The 25,802-nt window shown below is 40.9% G+C and overlaps 1 protein-coding gene across 1 annotated transcript; it reads right to left on the bottom strand.

Moving 5' to 3' along the window:
• Positions 1-712: 712 nt before the first annotated feature.
• LOC8051187 (angiotensin-converting enzyme-like) lies at positions 713-24,191 on the bottom strand. The gene is made up of 13 exons (XM_029989675.3): positions 23,918-24,191; positions 21,207-21,365; positions 18,444-18,552; positions 16,293-16,436; positions 14,826-15,014; positions 10,359-10,456; positions 10,112-10,281; positions 9,615-9,739; positions 9,407-9,505; positions 6,241-6,385; positions 3,403-3,501; positions 3,207-3,329; positions 713-923 (listed from the first exon to the last, which is right to left on the bottom strand). Exons 1-13 carry the CDS (start codon positions 24,134-24,136, stop codon positions 713-715), a joined length of 1,890 nt encoding a protein of 629 aa, XP_029845535.2. The 5' UTR covers positions 24,137-24,191.
• Between the last annotated feature and the right edge of the window lie 1,611 nt (positions 24,192-25,802).

Here is a 25,802-nt window from a genome sequence, read left to right as displayed (position 1 = left end):
TCCTGGTATCGAACCAGGGACCTCTCCACTCCCAGTAGAGCGCTCTACCAACTGAGCTTAAGTGGAGGTGTTTTTGTGTTTTTTTTTACAAAATTATATTTTATCTTTTTATAGAGAAAAAAAAAAGGCGAAGCAATTTTTTTTTTTTTTTTTTTTTTTGTAAAGGGGGAGTTAGACGTCTGTTAAGCAAACAAATTTTTTTGGTCGCACATTAGTCACCTAGCTGTCCTTGGAGATTTGTGTTGGTCTTTCTCCGCCCTTGTTCCCCTTCAACAGGGATTATTTTCGTGATTCTTGTCCAGCTCGCTTGCACCTTTGCAGTATTTGCATTATCACAAGAAAAGATCAAACAGAACGAGCACTGAACTCCTTTCGCGTGTCACCGCTTTTTGGGTGCTGTTTTCTATCGTTAGTCATTAAACAGCTGGCCCACATTGCCACATTAATCCACTTTATTCCCACAGCCAACAAAGACCACATTGTTCATAATTGAGTCATGGCTACTTTTTGGTTTATAAGTGTTTGCTTTGAGCTGGTTAATTAGCGGAAAGTTTCACACCATTGCAAAGTAACTTGCGAAACTAACCTATCAACACCAACTTGTCAAACCAACGTAAACTAGTTGCGGGTTTTTAAAGTTACCCGTTTATTTATTGATACTTAAATTATATTGCCCGTGGTGAGTAGTGCGGCGCTCCCGAGGATATCTGACTCAGCAAGCCTTCGACGGCGGAGCGGGGCAAGCGGTCGAGTCGTCGCTTTTCCAGCCGACGAACTTTCCCTCGTTGTGTTTACGAAGCCATTCGAGCAGGGGTTGGAAATATTCCAGAAGCGGTCCCGCGTCCATTTTCGTCGTCCTGTTCTTGGTTAACATCCCCAGTACCTCGGGCCACGGCTTCGATGATCCCAATGCCAAGATGTCACTGCACCCAGGAAGATGGTCAACGTTAAACTCCCAGGCACTAACACGTAACTGCCGCACGTTCTTAGCATGCAAAAAATATAGATGTTTTATTTCTTCGTGCTCCTATTTATTTAAATTTGACGTTTTAAATTGTGACTTATTTAAAATAACAAACGTTTGTATTCGTATTCAAGCGTTTTCTTTCTAGTCATACATCAAAAAAGTTAATAAATGTAGGTATTTTTTTTTAAATTTGATGTCTAATCTTAATCAGCCCAAAGCCGTTCCAAAATCTGCGATTAAAGGAATCAATTAACCTTAAATTCTCAGTTAAGTTTATATTGTAGTTGGTACTCTCCTGATTGTTTTGGTACTTATCTTGACTAGTTATCGGATATTAACGTTTAAAAAAGTGCCTGCCATATTTTTACCAACGAAAGAAGGTATTTTTGTAGTTTATTTATTTTTAACAGTAATTTATTCACGTTTTTGTGTAATGAGAAATCTAAAAACAAAATATATTTATACCTTACGGACCGTCAGCAGTACATAACTTTTTGGTAAGACAGTCTATAAAAATGTATGCTCTTTCAGGAGTTCCCTAGGATTCGGTACTCGGTCCTTCGCTTTTATTTGTGTGTGTGTGCTTATTAATGATCTGCGGGTGGTCAACTCATTATTTAGTGTGTTTTTTTTTGTTTGTTTTTGCTGACAATTGTGTTTTGTTTATGAAAGTAATATGTATTGCTGATCAGGAATCTTTAAATGGTATTCTGCCCATGGTATCTTCCTGGTGCCGGATTTGGCAAATGAATTTAAACGTTCACGATTGTGTTCAAATGACACTAAAGCGGCCTCCACGTGTTGTTTATTATGTTATAAGCTTAGTTCTTCTAGAAATAGTCACTTCCTATAAGTATTTAGGTATAATCACTAGTCAAACTTAAGTTGATCTGTTTATCTTGTGAATAACAAAGCGAATGCTTCTCGTAGACTGTGATCTTTACGAAGGAATGTGTTTCATTGTTCCGCACAAAAAGGAAGCTCGTGGCTTAAATTTCCTTGACTCGTCTATTATTGGAATATGCAGAAATATAATAGGGCCCACATCCTCAGATATCCATTGATCAATTAAAATATGTTAAGATAAGGGCACTTCGATTCATTTATAACGCATACGACAGAAAAACGTCCATTTTATCCTTGTATGCTTATCCACGTTACCAGAATTTTCATGTCGAAGGAAGGTTAAGCGCTTAAACTTTTTGTACTATCTAATACGCGATAAGATTTCGTTAAATGTCAATGATTATCTGAAATACAATGAGAGTAGCAAGAAAGGCGGAAGCACGGAAATTCGCTTCGCGTATTTCCGTGCTTCCGCCTCGTAAAAATTCATTTTTAAATATTCTCTTTTTTTTAACTGTCCGGGATTTGAATGATTCCCCTCAAAGTGTGACAAGTCTTGTTACATATAATTGTTTCGCTAGAGCTTGAGACCGATACTGTAGATAAGTAAATATCTATGAAATAATCGCTATTTTTGTAATATTTAATGTGTGAAAGGTGACATTGTATTTTTTACGATGTTTGCTTTGCAACTGTTCATGCAACAATGTCTTGGCCCACAAGAGTTTGCCGGCAGTATTCCTGAAATAAAAAGTTATTTCATAATAAATAAAGATAAAGTTTAGATTCACAGAACTGTACTTTCAAGAGGGTTCACACATTTGATATTTAGTTTTTGTGTATAAGGTGTGCGTCCACAGTGGATCTCAAGCTGTACAGTGAGCAGAAGAAATTGGCGCTTTCACATAAAAGATGTGAACTTTCACCGAATAAGCATTTGAGTGATGAATTTTACCCTGTGAAGACTTAGGGCGTAATTACCTTTCCATAAATAATTAGACGGACGAAATTGCCAAGTTAAATGGCGGACGTGTTGGAAGACGACCAAATTAACAACAAATGTAACTTGTGGCTACATTTCTTGACAGGCGCAGCAAGCAGACAACAAAGTTCGTCGTCTGATACCTGCGCTTATCGGTGGATGGCGCCACAAATTACATCCTCCGCTTACTCGGTCGTCTGCGAACACGTCCGCCGTTAAATTGGCAAGCTTGTTGGTGTCATTTTTGACAGAAAACTTCACAAGGTAAAGTGAACCACGTCAGTAAACATTCGTGGGAGCGTTGAGCTTTCTTTATGCAGGCGTCGATTTTTCTGGGTCGTCTTACAGCGTAAAATCCAGACAACCCCTAGTTGCAATATAATATATCCGGAGAACAATAACTGCACAGACCCAAATAGCTTTCCAGCCTCCTTTGACTGATAGAAGTCACACTCGTGAAGTGGTCCTTTGTGGTTGGCCTCCTCACAGAGGGCCTTGTAGAACTGGAACTGTAATACTGTGCTGGCAAAATATCTGCGACAGGAAACCAAAGATGGAATATGAAAATAAATGGTTTCCGAATGCATTCCTCCCAATTAAATTATACCTTATGTAGGGGACGCTTGCAGAAATGTGATATTTAGAAGGAGGATCAAAGTCTTCCGGTGTGCGGGCTACTCCTGGACAGATGCCCTGGTGCATTAGACTGAAATCAAGGTTAGAAAAAAAAAAGAATTATGTCACAAAATCCGCTGGTTTGATAAAATTGGCAGAAGGTTTCTTTTGTTCTGCATCGCTACCTATAAGGCATGAAGCGAGCCTCCGGCTCATGCCAAGAAAAGCATCCGGAAAATATATACTGGCTGTTGGAGCGCTCTTTGGGAATAAAAACTTTAATAAACTGCGTGCCATTAAAAATTTTAAAAATGTTTCTTTAGGTGGTGCATTTAATACATTCAACATTTATGAGTGTAGGTTTCAGGGGAAAAAAACTTTAGCCTGGAAACATCCTTTCTTTCCTATGCAAAGGGAGAAAAACAGCAAGAACCATATTGTGGACGCTGTCACAGATGACACAGCATAAAAAAACGTAAGGCTTCTTTGAAATGTAAATGTCCAAAAGAAGATCCATCAAATCGGAGCGTGTCCGATACCATCTTTAAGCGGCAGCGTCAACCAGACGCTTTCGTAACTTTTTTTCTCTATGGATGTGGATAAAAACTAAAAAAATATATGCTGTTTTTTATTTTTTTAATTATATACCCATACATTTTAAGTACAATCAATGCACAACCTAAAGACACATTTGTGAAAAGTTTTAATGTGGTCCCATAATTCATGTATTTATTGTACACATTATTTTATACCCGAACAGCGCTCAGAAACAGGTTATCCTAGACATTTAAAAGCAGCTATCTCGTGGGCTTTTAAATTTATTGAGATTCGGAACGTCACAACAACGCAGTCACAGTGATCATGAAATTAGCTATCTGTTGATGTCAGGACTCAATTACGATTGCACCGAAGGAGGAATGGCGGAGGCCTTGCCTCATAGAAGGCATTGGTTCAGGTCCTCCCGGAATACCTCGCCAGCTGTATCTTGAAGCTATGCTGGGGCTTTTGTTTTTTACTCAGTCACTCGGGCAAATGTAGGGGGCTATTTCGGGACATGCTTTTTGTCTTTCAAAAGTGGCCCCAGAGGTTCAGCTTTCCGGCTGTATCTCACATGCAACGTCTAAAGTCTCTGTCTTTCGATATTCTACCAATTTTAATCCGACATTAGTATGAATTTGTCAACAGCAACAAATTCACGCAACAATAAGTTTGAATCGTAGTGCGTTAGCGGTGACTGGTGGAGTTCAGCTGGTTTATCTGAAGCTCAGCTTAAGCCTGTTACCTTGAGTTTTTTTGGTACGCGGGAGTTTTTTTTATTTAATAGGCACAGAAAGAAATCATCTACCTAGTGATATTACCCAGGTTTCGCAATTCCATTAATTTTTTTTCCAATCATAAACAAATCTTCCTACTCTTACTTTACACATGTCTCCCTTCAACGAACTGAATAACTCTTCAAAACCTAAGATCACAAGTGTTTATAAATATATATATATATATATATATATATATATGTGTGTGTGGGGGGGGGGGGGGGGGCACTGCGTCCGCAGTGTGGGCACTGCGCGTGCGCAGAAACCAGATTCGCGTGAGGCGAAGCAACTGCGCATACGCTATGCCGACAGCAGCGCCATCGCAGAGGCGTGACGTCAGAGCCGCCGTGTTGGTCTATATATATATATATATATATATAAACGAATATGTGCAGATGAATGAACCGTATTCCAATGAATCAAAGAATCAAAGTTTTATATAATACATATATATATATATATATATATATATATATCAAGGACAAGCTGTGTTTGACGTGCTTGAACATGGGAAGCTGCCAGGCCTAGCAGCTTGTTATACCCCCTTTTCACAACTATACATATTGTGCCACAATTAAAAAAAAAAAAATCTCTCCCTTTCGCGCGCGGGCTTTCTTTTTCGAAATAAAGTTCCTGCAGCTGTCTGACGCTTCCGAGCCACACTTATTCTCCTAAGGCTAGCTTTTTTTTATCGCGAATTGATATATAATTTACTATCACCCGATTATTTTTGCTTAAATATAAAGAAGCACGAAGTCGTACGTTACCCAAACCGTATATTAAAATTGTAATTGCTCTTTCTGTTTTTTCTCTACTTCCTGGCGGTCACAAACGCCAGTGATTTCCAGCCTTACCCATGGTTGGGAAGGGCAACCAGGCGCGTACCTGTCCAGCGCACGCGCTACCGCAGTTTAAAAGAAGCAAAGACCAATAATTTCAGACGCTTCATATGAGCTCAAGACCTGTGCCGAAGCGCACGGACGCCAACAGCTTCGATGTACCAGCGACCCGTTCAGGCATGAACGGGTAGGGACAGCACATTTACCAGTATGGTAAATATAAAGTTACCTGCTCAAATTTCGGCGCGTGACATAATTCAGTACTTTCTTGAAACATTTCAATAACGTAAAATATTATAACTGAGTTGGTATGTCCAGACGGTCCTTGAAATGTCCGAAAAACTGCAGATTAATACGCGAGATTCTACTTTAAAAAAATTATTAACCTCTACTGTTCAGATCAGCTTCGCTTAAAATGAAAGAAGGAGCAGATTTTTATTAAACAATATCAAGGTAGCGCGTACATTTCAACAACCACATTTTATTTGTGTATTCATGCATAACTGTTGTAACTTCACGAAAGCATCTGTATTCACTGAGGAATAAAAAAGCGAGAGGCGTTGCGTTGGTTGCACCAAACGGTCCAAAGCGGTACAAATAAAGAAACGAAATATGGTGTTTTGCGTTAAGCAATGCCAAAGTACTCGCAGATTATCAAGGAAGTGACAATGTACTCACAGAAGGTCCCACCATCCCTTGTTCAACTGTTCGGATTGATACTTTCCTTTGAACACGTTCCAACGCCAGCGATCGTAGACGTACATCGAAGGGATTCCGGCAACCTTGTCGAGGGCAATTTTGTACAGGTAATTTATGCCAGTCTCTGAAAAAAGGCGTGTTTTATTCACTAACAGCTTAAGATAGACCAACGACTTGTGTTCAGGTTTCTTGCTTTGTGACTGCGTTTCTTATACTGTCAGGTGACAGCTTAAGAAACTTCAAAAACTACTTTTCAGTCGAACGTAAAAAAAATATTTTTCATCATTAGTAGTTACCTTTAACAACAAAAAAGAAATATCTATATCTATGGCGTTCGCCCAGCTACTTTGTGGCATATTTTCCCACGGGCAGATGGCTGTGCATTGTGTAGCTTGCTCTACTTTTCAACAAATAAATATCCCTAAGGTTAAACTTTTTTTCAATTAAACTTTCAAACCGAAGTAATATAATATATTGTGGTAGATATGTGCTGCGTGGCAGTCTTTTTTAACTGTCAAAGTAATGTAATGTTCACGTCTTCTTCATAAATCTTCTTAAATATGAACGCATGTAAAGTCTCCAACAAAAATAAGTACACGTAATCTAAATTATTTTTTACGGAAGCCGACTTTACACCGCCGTAGTCTTTTAATACGACTGCAGGATTGCATTGTTTTTTATTACGTCGGGTGTAGAATTATAAGGAAGTGCCCACTTCACACTTAAGGTAGGGCAACAACAAAAGTCAAAGTACTTTTCTGGCAAATGCATGTTATCTGAGTGTTTCTGCATGACACTTCATTATAAAGTAACATGCATACGAATCTGCTGCATTTGTATACACTTCATTTTTCTTTAAGATTATCACATTCTCTGAGTGTTTATTTGCGTAGGCCCCCCAAGAATACGAGCTTAAACTCAATCCGGCATCTTTCAGCGTTTGCCGTCCAGCATTATCTCTCGATTTGCTATATATATATACATATATATTAAGAAATGGGATCAAAACTTCGCAATCTAATTTTAGTTTTGACTATTATTGTTGGAGAAACCAGCAGATACGCGAGCGAAATAAAAAGAACTGTTTCATATTATACTGTTTTAGACAGAACGTCTCTAATAGGTTTTGAATCAAGCACCTCGCCTAAGACTAATTCTTTGTATACTGTTACCTTATTTACAGCCTTCGATTTATTACACTGCTGTTATCTTTTCAAAGGCTGCAAAACGAATGCACCTTTTTTTTTTTTTTTTTTGTTCAAGGCTCTCAAAAGAACTCACGTATGACATAAAATCGAATTTGTTTTTATGCCAGGGAAGACCTAGCATAATCTTGTGAGACCCAAACGTATCACAAGATTAGTTAATAAAAAGTATATTTAGCACAATATATTTCCGTTTGCAACTAATACCTTAGAGGGGTGTTGTAGAAATCTCTGCTCTCTACTAATTTTGAATATAACTGACAAAGCACAGGAATGACCTACGGAATAGGTCGGCAGCATTTGTCCTTCGGTGGCCCGAATCGAATCAAACGGAGAATAAGCGAACCAGATAAAAAAAAGCAGTGGGGGGAAGGGGGGAGGGGGGCGTCATCTTGCGAAAATAAAACGTACACTACTGTCATAAGTTCAAATTATCGAGGAAATAAGAATTTCCTCCTTTTGATTAGGCACATATGACTTAATATTAAAGAGCCCCAATTCAATTAACGTTTTTGTGCTCAATATTGCCCGCCAAGATGCTCACATTCACTTAAAGGCTACAAACTGAAAGTCCTAAAACGTTGTGTATATAATCATACGTCATTCGCAGCCGCACATTTGACTTTATAGTATTTATCATGGAAACATATGATTTTATATAAAGCATTGATGGCAGCAAAAACTACTATCAGTGCTGCCACAAACTTCCGTAGATATGAAAACTGATTCAGGGAGGCCGAAGTTAAACGTAACAAACTTCGTTTACTGCATTTACATCTTTCAATCTATTCTCTGATTGGTGATCGGCGAGGTTTATCTGCTAAATATATTTAAGTACTCCAAGGTCTGCGTTAAATGAATTCTGGAAATTGTGTCTCAAAATCAGGAAACATGTATTCAAACTCCCCGTTTGTCTGACATCCCATTTCACTGAGACTCTTTTCGTGGAAATATGTGCTTTTTTTTCTTTACAAAGTTCTCCACAAAGTAAATTAATTTTAAATATCTTTTATTTAGATTTTTTTTGTTGGAAAAGATCGAGCTTCGGCTAAAAAACTTTAATAACATCAATGAACACCCAGCCACGAGTTTACCTTGTTTTTGTTGCATTTCGTACAAGTTGTTCAGGTTATGTAGAATAACAACCATGTAATGCAAAGTCGCACACTCAATGAGGATCAGGGAGATTCTGCAGGGTTGAATTCCTCCCACGGAAAAAAAACGTGATCTCTTCACAAAGAAAAAAGAAACAGCAAAAATCTTGTTTTCCTCGTTAAACTTTTGTGTAGTACAGGAAGTCTCCATGGGCGCCACCGTGTTTGTCAAACTTTGATGAAATTAAAAATGACACTCCCTACAAAATTTCTGCTATACTTCGTTTCGGCTTAATTCCAGACGCAGCCGACGCTACGAGCTAATGCGACCAATCAATATGCGCCAGAAGCGCAAGTCACTCGGCCTTTTTTATGATTCGTTCAGCGATGATAGAACCCGTACAGAAACATGAGGAGCACATCATAGAAGTGTGCTTTCAACACTGTCTCATTTATCCCATCAGCTCGTAACGTTGGCTTCGTCCAGACTTAAAGTGAAATAATGTATTAATAATTATTGATTTCAAATGCATCACATTGGTGCTCAACAATTGCTAATGATAGCTCAGTAAACGTGGATAGGAAACAAACCCCGCGGCGTGTCGTTTCAGAGATAATACGTCCGGTTATACTAGGCTTTCAATTAACTGTATTTCTTGCGCCATCGGCCCTCTGGAGTGTTTGTACGCATGTGTGCGGTAGTGGGAAGGGAGGGGACCTGTTCTGGGTGGTGTGCCGGTTGCCGAATAATATTGCCCCGCGAGCCACATCCAGGTTGCGGGCCGCCGGTTACCGACCCCTGACCTAATGAAATATATATATGATTTGTGAGTGAATCACGAGTACCTGTATCCTCTGGGCTTTGCTCCAAAAGACCAACGGCCTTCAAGTGCTTTGGTGTGGCCACGGAGAGAGATATTGTATCCCCTATTGCCTCGTGGAAACCTGCGAAGAATATATTCGTGCGCAAGCTGTAAAGCTGCACAATCTTCCGTACACCTGACGGCGTAATATTGTTTGACGGTGTAACATCGGTAATCACAGCAAAACTCACCAGGGTTTGCACCAGCCCTGAAGTAATACGGTTGCTTGGCATAATTGAGGTCGTATTCAATGTGACCCATCTCATGATGGACGACTAGGAGATCATCCATCTTGACTTGCGTGCATTGCTTTATTCTGAAAGTATAGATTGACAAACAGCAATAAACAAATCGCCTTCAGCGTAATAATAGATATGTAACTACGAACAATATTGCGAAGTCATTACACGGGGAGTTATACAAAAATTGCATTGGAATGTTAAGTTTCTTTTTTAATAATACGCTAGTAAACTCAATTCTTTTCGTGTTACTGTAACTATAAGCAGCATATTCCAATTGTCATAAATCATCAGAATATATGCCGCCAGTACAACTTCTTTGATAAGTGAAGAGATTGCCATTTGAGTTAGTTTGTCTCAGAGGATGTCAACATTTTCATTTTTTTATTATGCAAACCTTCGAAACTTTAAGGAGTTTTTAAAGATAGTTTGTGTCAGGCATTACTTACCGCACATCACCGCTTCCACAGAAATCCCAAGCAGATGCGTGGCAAACAATTTCTCTGTCTGTCGGCTTCTCCAGCACCGACTTTTCCCAGAAGGAATCGGGCATTGGTGGAAGCCCCATGGATGTAAAGAATTTTTCGGAAAGTTTGAACATTTCTGTCGGAGTCATGTTCTGTAGGTCAGGAGAGACAGCCAATTAGGACATTTTACAGCGTCGTAGAACCTTTAGTTCATGTTTATATTTCGTACCATTTTTAACATTGCATCAGTCACATCAACAGTTGGTTTTCCGGGATATGGCTGTGTGAACTTGTACAATGAGTTCCATTGCTGGGAGTGGATCTGACCTGTTAGGATAAATAATAAATTTGTTTGGTTTTGAATTTCTAGTATGAGTAAGTCTGCCAAAAATAAATTAAATGATAAAACCCAGTTTCTCATCCGCTAATTTTTAAAACCATCTTGTTCTATAAAAAATCAAGATTATCTTGCGCCGGTACTCTTTTTAAATATGCAAAACAGTCTTGTTAAACAACACATTATTGGTAATATAAAACTGACCCTCATTTCGTAACGTGCAATCAGGCCACAAAGTGTATGTCATTTCTAAAATACAGTTTTCAAAAAGCGCTCGCAATACAATACTTTGGAATGAGCATATATTTCTTGTCACGATTAAAGCGCGTTTTAATGAAACAGTCTTCCGCCTTTTTCACGTTTTACGGCTATATTTGGCTCTGTTCAGATAAAAACATGCACGCAAATCCAAACTGTTTTTTCGTTATACGGTGCTCCTCAACATGTGTAGGAAAAGTTACCCTTTTTTTTTTTTTGCGAGAAACATAATATCTGTAGAGTGCGCCAGAATGGCATGTTCGATTTTGAAGTATTCGTCTATGTCATGTTTGGTGACATCTACTACGCAAACTACAAGTATCAGAAATTTCAAATACTTTTTACCTATAATAGATCGTGGGCACTATTGATTTAAATATGTACAGCATTGTGCAGAGTGTATGTTTTGCGTCCCAAATTTGCAAACATGGCTTTTTTTGACGTTTTGTCACAAGATTTCTGAGCCGTTCACTAAACAAATTAAATAGCTACGACGTTTAACCTTTTTCATATATTTTTATTAACACGTTAGTTCCAATTAAATATATATATATATCATTGTGTTATCTCAAAATTTAGTTGTTTTTTTATGTCGCCCCAAACTCCTTTTAGTGCGCAATGTTAAAACATTGAAGGAAAACTTAAAAGAGCAACCCGTTCTTGATTTTCCTTATATTTATAGTGATGCTTCTCTATCCTACTCTTGTGTTTATTCTTCAAAAACACGCTGCATCGATTTGTTCTCTTCATGGGCACAGCGCTGCAAAGAGTACCTTCCATGCTGGCATTTTTGCGCGATGCCAAAGTCGGGATTATATTGCCATTCCGTGCCATTTTATGACTAGATAAAGTTTGTGTGCTGTATTTGGACATTGGGCTTGAAGAACGCCAAAAAGAAAAAAAAAATATTTTTAAGCACACTATGTGGGACACGCGTGTCAAAAAAAAAAATGTTACGCGACAAAAGCATTTAGAGCAATATTGACGGCGCGAGACGCGATTTAGTCGGCAATCACCTCCTTTCCCCTTGTTTTCTCTCTCGGCATTTCGGGCGCGTGGAAGAGAGGTGGATCGGCTTCGCCTTCACGACCGAGATGGTCATTCCGGAATGACCCCTGACGCCATGGACTTCGAGCGCAGAATTTGAAATAAATCTCTCGTTGTCAATATTACTCTACTTTTTTTCGCCCATAATTTATTTTTTGACAGGCGTGTCTCAGGCGTACTGTTTTAAAAAAGAACATTTCTTTTTCTTTTCAGGGGTCTTTTAAGTGAAAGTATTCTCCTAATTAAAACAAAGCCCGCGTTGCTCGTTCCTTGCATTCATTTAACCAATAAGCCTGTTTCGCCAATTAAAGTTTTAAGTTCTAGGAGCTCTAGCCAAATTTTTCAACTTCTAACTGCTACTACTGCCTTTATTTCTTAAAGTAAGTACTCTAAAAGTAAGAACAGAGGTGCAAATTATATGCGAATATATACATAGAGAGAAATATCTATATTCGCGACGAATTGGAAATGTTTGAGCCACCAAGCATGTTAAACTGTTATTCATGACGGTTGTAAATCCGGCTGGCCACAGTAAACCTGTACTTCACTGGCAGACTTTCACTAAAACGCTTGTTAAGATTAAAAGATGGTGATGCGTGAATTGGAAAGTTGTAGAGCGCATTAGGAAACACCGAATTAAGGTGTTTCGTACACGAGATAAGAGATACTTTGCGTCTCTCTTATTCTTTTAGTCTAAAAAGAAAGCCTGCGAATTATGAAAAAGACCACGTGGCAACGCGCACGCCCGTGGCGCTTGCAGCGCTCTCAGACGTGCTCCCAAGGAACAAAGTCCACAATTTCACTGGCGCTGTCCGAAACAGGGCTTTGCGGCAGCAGGTGCTCTCGCTTATCTTCGGGGACCACCCCAACAAGAAGCCCAGTCTCGGACAGAGCGCCAGTGAAAAGGCGGGCTTAGTTCCTTCGGGGTACGTCTGAGAGCGCTGCAAGCGCGACGCGCGTAAAGCCCTGGATATCCTGACTTATCAAAGCAATGCCAATTGTTTGATCATGCCGCTTCCTCTCCTATTGGGTGCCGGCGACGCGTCGTCATTTTTGGCTCAGGGTGCATCCCACATCAAGACGCGCACGCTCCTATTACATCTACTGTGGCTGCCGGTGACGCGCCACTGTTTGCGAGCACGCTTTCATTGGGCGACGACGCTCCGCCATTTTTGGCTCGAGTGCATCCCAGCATGCACCAACTTAACGGTACTCGTTTATAAAATTTTAATTCATCCAGCACTTTAGACTCACGGGCGCATTGTCACGGGATTTTGTATTCATATTTCGCAGGCTTTTTATTTAGGCTAAAAAAAAAAAAGAAGCGCTCATATGGTATCTGTAGGAAACACCTTAGTTGGGTGTTTCCCTATGCGCTTCACAAGTTTCCAATTTAAACGAATAATTAAAAAATTAGCAAAATATTCTTAACTAACTAATCAACTGACGGACTAAAAATGTGCACTATCTCCACACCGCTTCTTAACAACATACAGTTGGTTTCCCCCTGGCAGAGCGCTCCGTCTTTTTTCTAAAGTTTGGTGCAAGTTATATAAGACCCACTTATACTAAGGAAATCTATTCAGCTCTCTCCATAAGCACTGATGGCAAAATGTTTGTTCTGCCGGTTGAAATACTTTTTGGAACAAGAAGAAACAAGCTCGGTTTCATTGGGAAAAAATGCGTGTGCGAGCGTCGCTTTTATTTATAGTTATCCAAGTAGCTGTTTCCATTCAAAATATAAAGACGCGTAATTTCGTCATAAGCAATTTTAATCCTAAGGTGTATACTGCATTTTTGAATCAGATAAAGAAGTAGCCCAATTAGGCAGAAGCAATATTGTGCCAAATCGACCTTCACAGATTTGAAGAGAAGGTGTCATACCCAAGAGTTTGATCGTATCTTAAGAGAATGCAATTGAGTAAAACACCTATAATTTATTGTATAAAACTATTTGCAAACAACATTGCGTTTTGTCCTAAATAATCATAGACAACACACCCATAAAGACACTTTCTATAACAGCGTGGAGCTAGTTGCAGAAAGGTAGCCAGATTTGCGCTTTTAAGAGCAAAAATTGAGAGGGCAATTTTTTAATCAACCCGACTAAGAAATGTGCGTTTCCTAAAAGTAATTTCTGTTTCTACGCTCCTGATTCGACGTACCTCGCTCTAAAAGTCTAAAGTATTTGAAGTTCATGAAGACCTACTCCTGGGATTACTCACGTAATTAAAAACTGGCCTCAAGCTCAACCCCTGAAATGCTCAATACTGTTCTCGTTATATTTTATCCTAATTACAATAATGTTTCTAGATTGCTTCGGCTGCTTTCCAGGGTCATTGCGGTGTTATAAAAGCACGAAAAATGAACTTCATGTGTCAATATCCTTAGTTTCATTCAACCTGCAAAAACAATATGTGATTCTCACGTTTCACGGCCGAGTAAAAGAATAAAGAAGCGGACAAGAGGCGCGAGGAGGAGAAACATCATTTGAAGCGAAGGAGCCCAGATTTCGGCGACGACCCGAAAAGAAGCGCACCTTCGGGGTGGTGCCTTAAAGCCACTGAAAGGAACCCTGCAGCGAACCGGGAAAGGCTCGGCGACCATCGAAGGGGGAATTAGAAACCTCGGCATTCATTCAACGCTGGCGTGGGACTCTCGGCAGCGACCGGAGCAACCTCAAGGGTGCGGACGAAGTTACATGAGAGACCGATTCGGTGGTGACCCAAACCATGCAGTGACAGCGACTCCAGGCAGTGACACGAAACAAGCCCATAACCGAGTATTTCAGAGGGCAGACTGGCCAAGAGTTGAGACCGAGCATCAGATCGTCCCGTACAAACGTACATGTGAGACTATTGAGAACTTTCGTTCATTGGTATATTAGTTTCTGAATGCTCTTCTCATTTTTTTATTTTGTGTGTAATACATTATAATTTCTTCCAGCGTTGGGCACTGTTTTTCTTTTCCAACGGTTGGGCCCTGAACCGTGACAAAAATAATAAAGAATATTTATGGTGTATGAAATCTCGAAAAACTTAAACGTTTCCTTACCCAAAAGATGTGCGGGAATGGGGCCGTCCTCCCTCACTTTGTCGCCGTGGAGGGCGTGCAGCCTTGCCCGAACGTACGCGTGCAGTTCCTTGTACAAGGGCTGCAACTGCTCCCATAGCTGATCAATGCTTTCCTCGAAGTCCTCACATTCGTAGCTTTCTTGCCACATTCCGCTTGCATCGTCAAAGCCTGGAATTGCCAGTGTGTCAAAGAAATCACGTTTCGTCGGCATCGCCTTATAATCCTATTAATCATTCATGGATCGCCAAAAACGAACGCGTTTTAATGTAACAACTTCAAATGATTTATCATTTAGCTCGTGTTTTTGTATAATTTCCGCATTAACTTAATAGGAGGCCTACACAGATAAAAAACACAAAATTTCATCACTCGTCAACTCTTAGAGAGACACCTTTGATAACTAAGACAACCTCATTTATGATTCATCAATTAGAGTTTTGGTGAGAAAATAGATGTCTAGATCAATGGTTTCGTCCAGCCTTAGTAGACCGTTTCTCCAAGCAAATGGCAGCCTAAAATATCTTTAAAATGTCTCAGTTCCTTCTAACAGAGTATCGTATTGTCTCAAATGAAGTGAAATCTTCAGGAAGTAATTAGTTTTGCGTTCGTCTTATTGGCGAGCCGGTCTCTTTCAAATAGGCTTTGCATTAAGGTCGGAACGGCCTAATATTTTATTCTCTAAAATTTATTGGCCCTTGTGTAGCAGTGGCAGTTGTTCATTTCTAACCTTTCATGCAAACCGACAAAAATTATTAATAAATATAGACCTATATATGTTCTTTGAATTTTCTCCAAAAGATGATTGACGTATTAGCTCGATATATTGAGATGGACGTGTTTATGTTTGCTAACAAAAATAATAAAAAATCATAAGGCTTTCTCATTTCAGAATGATCGTAGTAAAAGCACCGTGGAGAAGTTGAGGTTCAACATGAAGTAATTATTCACTGTATTAAAGTACAATGAATAATCCAGGGCAATCGGAATTCAAAAGTAAAGGCCACCTTAACACATTTAGTGTATATTTTGCTGGGTTAAACATTTATTTCGTTACTAACACGTGACGTTTAAGAGGTCTCTTAAGAAAGGTACATTCTAGACTTTAAGTTGACCTTTAATGGTTATAACTGCATTTACGCAAGCTAAGCGTAAAAACAAATACGGAATTGCATTCACCCGTCACCTTTTTCATTGTTTCAACCACGACTGAACAAAGATTTACGCCTCTTTTTAATATAAATCCCAGAAAACCAGCTCTGTCGCGAATTGCGTCCGCGTCTTAATAGAAAAATTGCCAGTCGGGATTGTCACTGTGGGCTTTCTGTGATTCTCAGGTTCTGTACTTTGAGTTTGTGCAATATAAAGACGATGTCAAAGCCGACTTTAATGCCCTTTCATATTTCCGCTGACGATCCAACTTGACTGCAGGTTTAAACTCGTAATTACCGTTTATCATAGCGGCTTCGTTCTGGAGTTCCACGTAGCGAGAATACTGGGCCTTCAAGGGCCTTCCCGATACTCTTCGCCATTCGTTCCAAACATGAAGCAGCTCGTCGTAGTCTCTGGAGTCCTGGAGAATGTTCTTGATAGCTGTCCAAGGAAAGTATGGTTTCAACATTGGCTGTTCGTTGAACCGAGACCGTCACCAAGAGTATGAAGGATTCCGGTGACATTTGTCATTAGACTACGCCTGTGAGAACTCTCTGGCAACGCCACATTGAGAAACATGCTTATTCTCGGTGAAGGGTAGAAGAAGTAAAGATTAGTACGTCCTAAGAAGGTATAGTCTCTTCCTGTCATATTAAACAGCAATTAAAAATTGTGTTTTTTTATCATTTCTCTTTAGTATTGTCTCTTTAACCAGCACCCTCGTTGTTTGTTTTTTTTGTTGTTTTTTTCTTGTGCGTAAAAGGATTTTGAGTATGCCGCATTTTTGTGTGGCAGAGTAATTATTTCACAAAGAACTTGAACGACACAAATGGTTATATTTTGCCTGTCATCTTTACCAGATATTATGTCTCTTTTTTTATTAAGAATTAACGCTTTGCTCAGCTTTTTTTTTTCTTTTTTCATTTTCTAGATTGAACTTTTATAATGCGTTTCAATATGCCTGTTTATTCAGATTTTGGTATGATCACTGGAATAGCGTTAAAATTTCGTCGGTCATTTTTACCGGTTATGGAAAGTGCGCATTCCTGCGGCTAAAATTCGTCCTAGCCATCGCCTCCACATTCCAACAACAAAAAAGCTATAGAAAGTATGTGGGGAGATTGAACACATGTAACGGCGTGCACAGTGTCACAACACAGATGGCAAAGCGGACCCTCTCTAAAATTCAGTGCCATATAGTGGCTCAACCAACGGCTTAACCTTGGCCACACTAATGTCAGCAAAAGTAATGGAGTATTTTACCGGGTACCGTCACATTCGTACGTCAGCGGCCGATGGGAATGTATTCTGCACTGCAGAGTTCTTCCCGAGTTTGTTTTAGTTTTGTGGCGACGAAAAAAAAAACGATGTTCACGAAGCACTGACCTGAATAAAGATCTTGATAAAATTATCTACATCAAGGTCCGTTATACATATATGTATATCTAGGTGAAGTAAGGTCAATATAAAAACAATGGACCGGGAAAAGTTAAAAAGTCAAAGATGCGTGCTGTCGGAGTTACTTCTTCGAAGTTTATTACGACGTTTCGAGCGGGGTAATAAACTTCGAAGAAGTAACTCCGACAGTACGCATCTTTGACTTATATCTATATGTATATACATATAGAGAGAGAGACAGAGAGAGAGAGAGAGACGCTTTACACACGAGCCGGCTAGAGCCGCCATTGCTAACCTTCTCTTCTCTTACGGGGGTTCCGAGCCACTGAAACGGGTATTGACGAGCCTCCAGAAAGTCCATTGCTGAGAAGGACACAATAGAATTTAAGATGGCAATAACCTGGCCTGCTATGGTAGCAATGATGAAAGGAAGAAAATGGAATAGAGGGAAACAGAAACTGAAGGACAGTTATGGCGGCGCCCATGCACAGCTGCTGCAATTGCGTCTATTGGGCCAGAGTGAAAACTGACGCAGCGCACGCATTTCGATTCTGGCGTCACCTTATACTAACCTCTCAAGTGTACATTACCCCTATCATATATTAGGACGCGTCTTAAACTTCTTCCTTTCAAAATTACGATAAAGCCGCCATTGGTATGAGATGAGTTTAATGCAATTCGGTTACGATAGCTGTCACAGTGGCAATTCTGAATATTGGAACGAACCGGTTCGAATCACCGAAACTTTCTGGACTCCGCCGCTTGTTAAGCTCGCTCCTGAGATAACAATGATTGTCGTCCGCGTACTCAAACGGAGAGAAGGTGTTGAGTTTGGCGGTTTTTAGGGTTTTTCGTGTGTTTGAATATAAAACCGCTGTAAAAGTGGTAGGGAGATAACAAACAACCTATAAGAACTCGCAAAATGCGGAAATGTAAGAATATGTAATAAAACAATTAAGCTCAATTATGAGTCTTATGAGCAAGGGACATCAAGAATAATGTAACCCATCAAAGTTTGGTTATACACTCAGTAACGCACGCATTTCTTACTTGGTTCTAAGGGCACGTTACACTCGTCACTTTGGTTGGTCATACGGTGAAAGGGGCAGATCTTGGCAGCAGCATGATTTCCTTTCATATCAGCAACTATCTTCAAGTACTGAAATATCGAAGACGGGTTAGTACGACGCTATGCAGCGTATCCCAGATAACTTGCACCAAACTTTAAAAAGACGAACCTCTCTGCGCAAATTAAACGAACTGTATGTATGTTAGGAAGCATCTTACAACAATGGACAATTTTTAGTGCGCCTAGTTAATTCATTATTAAGATTCATTAGATAACGTTTAATAATTCGTTTAAGGGCTGAGGTGCGAAATGGAAAGTAGTAGAGCGCATTGAAAAAAAAGAAACAACAGGTATTTGCTACATGATATGGTTGGCGCGCTTTCTTTAGCCTGCAAAGAAAGCTCGTGAAATATGTCAAAAAGACTACGTAACCGCATGCCCCCGCGTCACGCTTGCAACGCTCTCAGACGTGCTCCCAGTTAACCGAGTCCACCGTATCATGGGAGCGCTCTCGGAGACAGAGCTCTGCAGCAGGCTGTGCTCGCGCCTCTCTTCGGGGCCTAAACCAACACGAAGCCTTGTCTTGGACAGCGCGCCAGCCATAAGGTAGACTTTGTTCCTTCAGAGCCTATCTTGGTCTTTTATGTACATATATATTCCGCGGGCTTTCTATTTAGGCTAAAAGGAAAAAGAAGAGCGTAAAGCGTATCATGTAGCAAACAGCCCAGTTGGATGTTTTTCAATACGCACTACAACGTTATAATTCACACCTCGGCCCTTAAAGGAATAATTTCAGATTTAGTTAATTAGTCTGAATTACCGAAAAAACTGGAAGCACACCAAAAGTTTGGCGTACTTTTGTAAGACGCTTGCTAAAGGTCTATTCACGCGATGCATTTTGTTCGCGAATCTTGTGTCGCGAAACTAGGTTTCGGGAAACAGATTCCCCGCCTGAACTCGACCGAAAACGTGGCGCGCCTCCGAAAAAAGTGGCGCGTGTACCTCGTTTTTGGAGCAATTTTTCGCTGAAACCTCACCGAGGCCTGTCAATCACCCGAATGAGAAACGCGGGCGCTGCCAATGGCCGCTCGACTTCGCTATGACGTCTCACCTTCGAGGAGGAGCGAGCTTTTGGAGGAGTCCGATTTTTCGCCGATTCCGTATCCGAGCCGAAGCCGAAAGAAAACAAACAAACATGGCGAGCGGCAAGCGGAGAAGCGGTGCGTACGGGCGATGAGTCTTGGTCCTACTCGGTTGCAGGTGCGTGATCGGCGCTTTAGCAGTACGGGTTGGTGGTGCGGTCAGATTCATCAACAGTCGCGACGAGAGCAAGTAACGCATATAAACATGACGGCTGGGGATAACTTTCTTTATTAGCAGTGCAAAAATGTCCGAAATGCTTTGAGATCATTTGCCTGTTTTTTGACGTTCGCGGTCTTTTCCGAGTTTGGCAGGAGTAGTAAACCCACTGAACCGAATCCAACAAAGTTTGTATAGTAGTATTAATGAAACAGATTGTCTATTGACCCTGTGCGTACTTCATATCATTGTTATGCAAAACGCTTGATATTCCCGGTGCAGATGACAAGGTTTGACGAAATTCTCGAGAGTCAATACGTCCCAAGTTTCGCGCGTCAAGCTCCACGTGTGAACAGGCCGATTTCGCGAAATCTCGGTTTCGCTAAAATGTGACGCGTTGAAAAGATGCATCGTGTGAATAAGCCTTAACCACATTCAGTTGCTCCTGTGCACTTTCGTAATTTCGAGCTAGGTGAAGCAAAAACACCTATTAGACGTGTTCACCGTAATTTTCAGGCAATTAGCAGCTAAACACGCTTCGTTAAAAAATTTATTTAGTGGAGAGCTAAGCATCATAATATTGGGCATATGTTATGAACTGCAATCAATTCAATTTGAATTGAATCATGTACAAGATATCAAAATTAGCTCCTAAACAAAGAGTATATAATCATCGTACAAGTGCTTACCTTCTCTGTTGGAAAATAAACCTTTTCACTGGTCGATACATCTTTATTCCTCTCAGTTCGTTGAAAAATGTCATAAATATTTGTGGCGAGGTTCAAAGAGCTGACAAATCTCATTTCCGACATATCTACTGCTGAGGAGCTTGATAAAACTCTATTTTTGTTTGCTTTTTTTTTTGTTTTCATGGGTGGGCATTAATTGGCACAAAAGCACGGCAACATAAAAAATACTTGTAAAAACGTTTTAGAGCTTACAATCCTGGAAAACACGGAGAGTCAATGACGGAAAGTACAAGAACGATCCCGGCAAATGAAAAAGTTCAGGTTACAGTTAGACAACAAAATAATATGTGAGCATATAGATTGAGCATGATGTTCCATTTGCTCAATCTCCCTACGCACATCGCAACCTTTAGAACCCATAGTATTCTGAACTTTGTCGCTCGTTCGGATCCTTCGGCCAACCAGAGCAAACCTTCCCTGAGCTCTACAGGATTACCTGCCTTCGTGCTCTGCGGGAACGTGAACTGACAAACTTTCTGTTTAGAGTGCGGAGTCGCTGACAGCTTAAGTAACGAAAAGTGTGACTTATCTGTGTTCACGCTCCTTAATTCCTGATTGGCTCCCTGGCGTTCTTATTGGCTAACGCAGCAAGCTCATTGGTTGAGAAACGTTAATGATATGCTCGGGACTCGCCGCGCCCTACTCTGCTTGGACTGTTTGTGACTACAATTTCATACGTCTATTTTGCCGACATACTTCCTTCTGCTTGTCTTCGGGCAGCAACGAGGTACCCAGAGTCGAGAAGCGTCTGAAGATGGTGCGCGTTTGCTCATCCTTGAACGTGGTCCACTTGAATTGCGTCATGTTCTTCCAAACCTCCTTGTAGAGGGCACCAGACACTAGACTCTGCTCGATCTGCAATGAAAGAGCCGACGGCCTTACATTCCGCGCACAGGGCATATCGTAGGTTTCAGCGTGGGCGTGCGACACCATCCTGCCAAGACGCCTATTTGCTCCCTCTTATAGCAAAGCATGGACGAAGTATGGGCAACTTTAATCGTTTAGCATTAGTTTCATTCTATGCCTCCGAGTGAATCGCTCCGATGCCTGTTTAAACAAATTCACTTAGCGGCAAATCCCAGACTAACTCTGAACGGATGCTGGCAGTCTTATTTCCTGATTGCCGGACTCGTTTCGTAATAATGATTTCGAAAATAATTAAAGAAACGCACCCCAAAACAAACAACCTCAAGAAGAACGGTTTGATTCTGTGATAAAATTGATGTTTGAAAAGATACTAAGGAAGTTAAGGTTTAGCGTTATTTTAACCGTAGTGATAAAATATAAGACGCGAGTATTCCCGGCGCTACGGGCGAAGCAGCTTCGGCGATGACGCGCAACGCCGAAGCGTAATTTTGACAAGATACCACGACGCAGCTGGACCGAGGGTGAGAAACACGCGACGCGAATGCGGGGCCTGGACGAGACGTCACGACGCAGCTGGACCGAGTGACCAAATCAACTTGATAGCTGAGCGAATCTGCGACAGCTGCAGTTATGTTTTAAATATCACATGAGCAGGTAGAATATGCTACGTTATGGGTATCATGATCTCTATTGCGAAAATCAAGGATGTGCGGATATTTTTTTGGAAAACCTCGAAAAATTGTGAGCCTGATTTTATTTTTATTTTTTACTTTTCTTTAGAAAAACTAAACTTGCCTTGATCATTCTTATAAACCCGGGGGGCATAGAATGTTTCCCGCGTGCGTTAAGATTTTTTATGCTTGGTTGCCGGGAACTTTGGATGATTACGGGCGCCCTGCATGCACGACACACTCTTATGTTCTCCGGGGGCTTATCAAAATTGTCAACATAACATTAAGTTTATTCACGAGTGGAACGCTTTATCGTGCCTAGTTATGATTATTTATTAAATATTATGCCTTCCATACGCGTTGGATGCTTGTGCATTTCCTGCATTGGGCTATCCATGTTTTATGTAGCCTTGGCCCAACATGTAACCCGTTTTCGTAACACTCGAGCTTTACCCTTTTGGCATACAATCTAGACCATGAACACATTCTCTCTTAAAACTGAAGTCGCATTATTCCCATTCGTCAACTTTGACAGTATTTCTCAGCTTTCGGGTTTGTTTAATAGTGTACTTTCAACCAGAACGGTGTAAACGTTTGTAGAAGTATTTCCCGATATTCGGAAGTTGTTTACTCTGTTTCCAGTTGTTTGCGTTGTTCAAACTCGAGTTTGCAACTCCTCGATCGAAGTCACGTGGCTTAGGGACCGCGTTTGCAATACGAGCTGCCAGGATATGGCAGAAAGCTTTTTTGTCTGCAAATGACCCCGCCTTTCCGTCCGCTTTCTTCCTGGCCAGGCGACAACGCAGCGCAGGCGCACTTGCGACCAATCGGCGCGGGAGTCTTCCGCCATTAAATTGCAAGCGCCCCCCACGGTTTATGATGGGAATTCTCTTCAATCTTTGCTAACTATTTTAAAAAAATCACTTGTTTCGTGGATCATGGGTTGTCAAAATAACCCAATCATTAAGAAGTATATTTAATAGCAACTTTAACCTGGAAAAGAGGAAAGCGCTAGATCTGGATCCGTAATAGCTTTTTATGCTCCCTTTCTCTTGAGACAAATACCTCGCACCCCCTACAAGCAGCCAGATGATATTAAAACAAAATTGGTATATCAGGTCTTTTTTTTATTAAGGTAAAATATTTACGCAGGCATGGCGTAGCAAAATTTTCAGTTTGCCATGCAGCACGATATTTCTTCGTCTAAATTTAGCGATAAAGATTTCTTTTGTTTTAACCAGAGGCACTATACTTGCTAAAACCGCATCCCTACCGAAAAATCCGGTATAACTTTCCCTATCCGGAATATGGAATCGGAAATTTGTTACTGGAAACCCAAAATCCAGATTGCAGACAAAGGAATAATTTCTGAAAACCTAAATTCCAGATAGAGTCCAGATAGAATCCAGATAGATTTCCGGTTCCATAATCCGGATAGCGAAAAGTTATACCGGATTTTTCGGTAGGGATTTCTCTAAGAAAAAAAATCAGAATAATTTCTTCGAGAACAAGTTATGCCCGAGGCATTGAAATGCTTCAATGAAAGACTTCACAGCCATAGCTTGCTAGGACGCACATTTTCCCGGCGCTGCGGAGAACACAGCTTCGGCGACAATACGCACCGCTGGAACTTAACTTTTACAAGACGCCAAGACGCAGGTGAAGAGAAGGTGCGAAACACGCGATATGGAAATGAGGCCTTAAAAATACGTCACTACGCAACTGGACAGAGAGGCGAAATCAACTTGGCAGCAGAAAAAAATCTTCAAAAACTACCATTTTCTTTTCTTTTTTTTTAGCGCTTTTCATAACGTTTAGTCTGAGGCCTCTACAGCTAGAAAGTATTTGAAGTTTTAGAAAGGAACTTACACTCAAATTCTTGTTATGTTCCGTCAGATTGTTGCCGTAGTTCCACGATACCTCGGTAGACTTCAAACACATGTCTGTGAGTAAGACCTCCGCTTCCTTTGCGTACATTTTTCCCCGTTCCTCATCGAGAATTTCTCCTTCTACAGGTGCCTTTGAAGCGCACTCAACTCCGGACCCAAGAACAAGGAAGCAGTAGACCAGAAACCAGGACGTCTCCATATCGCAACGCCGGGAGAAAGGCTTACAGTGCACTCCTTCCGGGGCAAGAGGCACCTTTTATAACGAGCAGTGCCCTTGGACCGGTTCGACGGTTCATTCGCCCCAAGTTCGCCACCCGTTTATGGCAACGTATTCAGAGTGGAAAGATACCAGAAGGAATCGGTTGGTTTGAAGGGACCACGAGAGAGAGTGTATTCAGCGATAAGCGTCGACCACAAGCCGTCGAACGTGATGGGTCGCTGCGATACTCCCCGGAAATGGATGGGGCTTTGTCCGCTCCTATGCTTGTGGACAAGGTCAACGCGGTCAGTACTTTGCAAAGGAGCCTGTGGCTAAAAACTTTTGTCATTGCCATTTTCGAAAAAAAAAGTAAATTCTAAACTGCAGAACATCTATTGGCAGCCCAAAAAGAAACAGCCTGAATTGGGTTAGCTTTGAGAAAGTAGACAATCCTCTTAGGCTTACATCGGAGGTAAAGTTGTTAGTCCAAAGCTTATTGGCGTAGCCACTGACAAGGTGAAAACGACATGGAGGAGCTTCACCAGTCGATCCATAAGTGCAAGCTTCCTATCTTCGACGACGCTCAGCCTGTCGTACACCTCGAGTGGGCGCGGGCACCCAAAGCACGACGGATGACATGGGGAACATGCTAGAGTCTAGGCGTTCGAAAGACATGCCCTGCCGTTATTATTTTGTCAGTGATCATAGTCTTTCACTCGGCCTTTATTTGAAATTAAAGTTTTTGACACACCGTTTACCGTAAAGTAGTAAATGCCTGGTCCTTGTTCATAAGCGTTTTGTATTGGCATGCAGTCAGGGCACCACTAAACAGTTATATTTCTAAAGTGACGAAGCGGGCGAGCTGGTTCATGAAATAATATTTAAACTCGCTAACAAAGACGAGGACAAAAAAACGCTCGTCCTGTTCGCCTCCCTTTTTTGTGCTCGTCTTTGTTAACGCTTTTAAATTTTAAGTTATATTTCAGCAGGCTACAGCATTAGGTACAAAGTCCGACACTGCTAACTCAAAAAATCGCCAACGTTTTATTTTTTTGTAAAATTATAACTAGAGCTGAGATTTCCCGGCACATGTCCTGATCCTGAAGTGCCTCATTAGCAGCGTAAGCTACCACTACGCATCTTTCAACCAATTTCTATTTGGTTTTCATTAAGTTGGCTGTCCCAAATTGTCCCTATTTTATTTTGAATGTCTGGAAAGATTTAATATTGACCCGATTGCCCTGAATTTCCGTTAAGTGTCCAGCTACATAACTGAAACGCCTGTATACAACGTGCCTTTCCCCATTGATAATATTTTGCATCAGCAAGGAGCCAGCGTGGCATTTTTTCGCCAACGGCTCCTACGGCGTTCAAACTGCATGCGCTGCGCCTTATGTGAGCCGGCCGCCTTCCCTGCCTTCTAAAGCGCTAGGTATACTACGCCACCGACTTGTAGGTGTCAATATTCCCTTTCACAAGCTCGATCACACAGAATTTCATATTTCATTCCTAAGTTGTCTGGATAGAACCTCCCTGGCAGGACATCCCTCATAAAATCGAACCTCAAAAGATCTACCGGGTAGGTATTGAGAACATTCGTGCACATATGATTGACTCGGACGTACATTTTCAACAGGACGGGATGACTGATCCACCAGACCGTTTC

Source organism: Ixodes scapularis, unplaced genomic scaffold (assembly GCF_016920785.2).
Source record: "Ixodes scapularis isolate PalLabHiFi unplaced genomic scaffold, ASM1692078v2 ptg002371l_1__unscaffolded, whole genome shotgun sequence".
Classification (NCBI taxonomy): domain Eukaryota; kingdom Metazoa; phylum Arthropoda; class Arachnida; order Ixodida; family Ixodidae; genus Ixodes; species Ixodes scapularis.
Note: the sequence above shows the minus strand (reverse complement) of the source record. Positions and strands in the feature narration are given on the sequence as shown.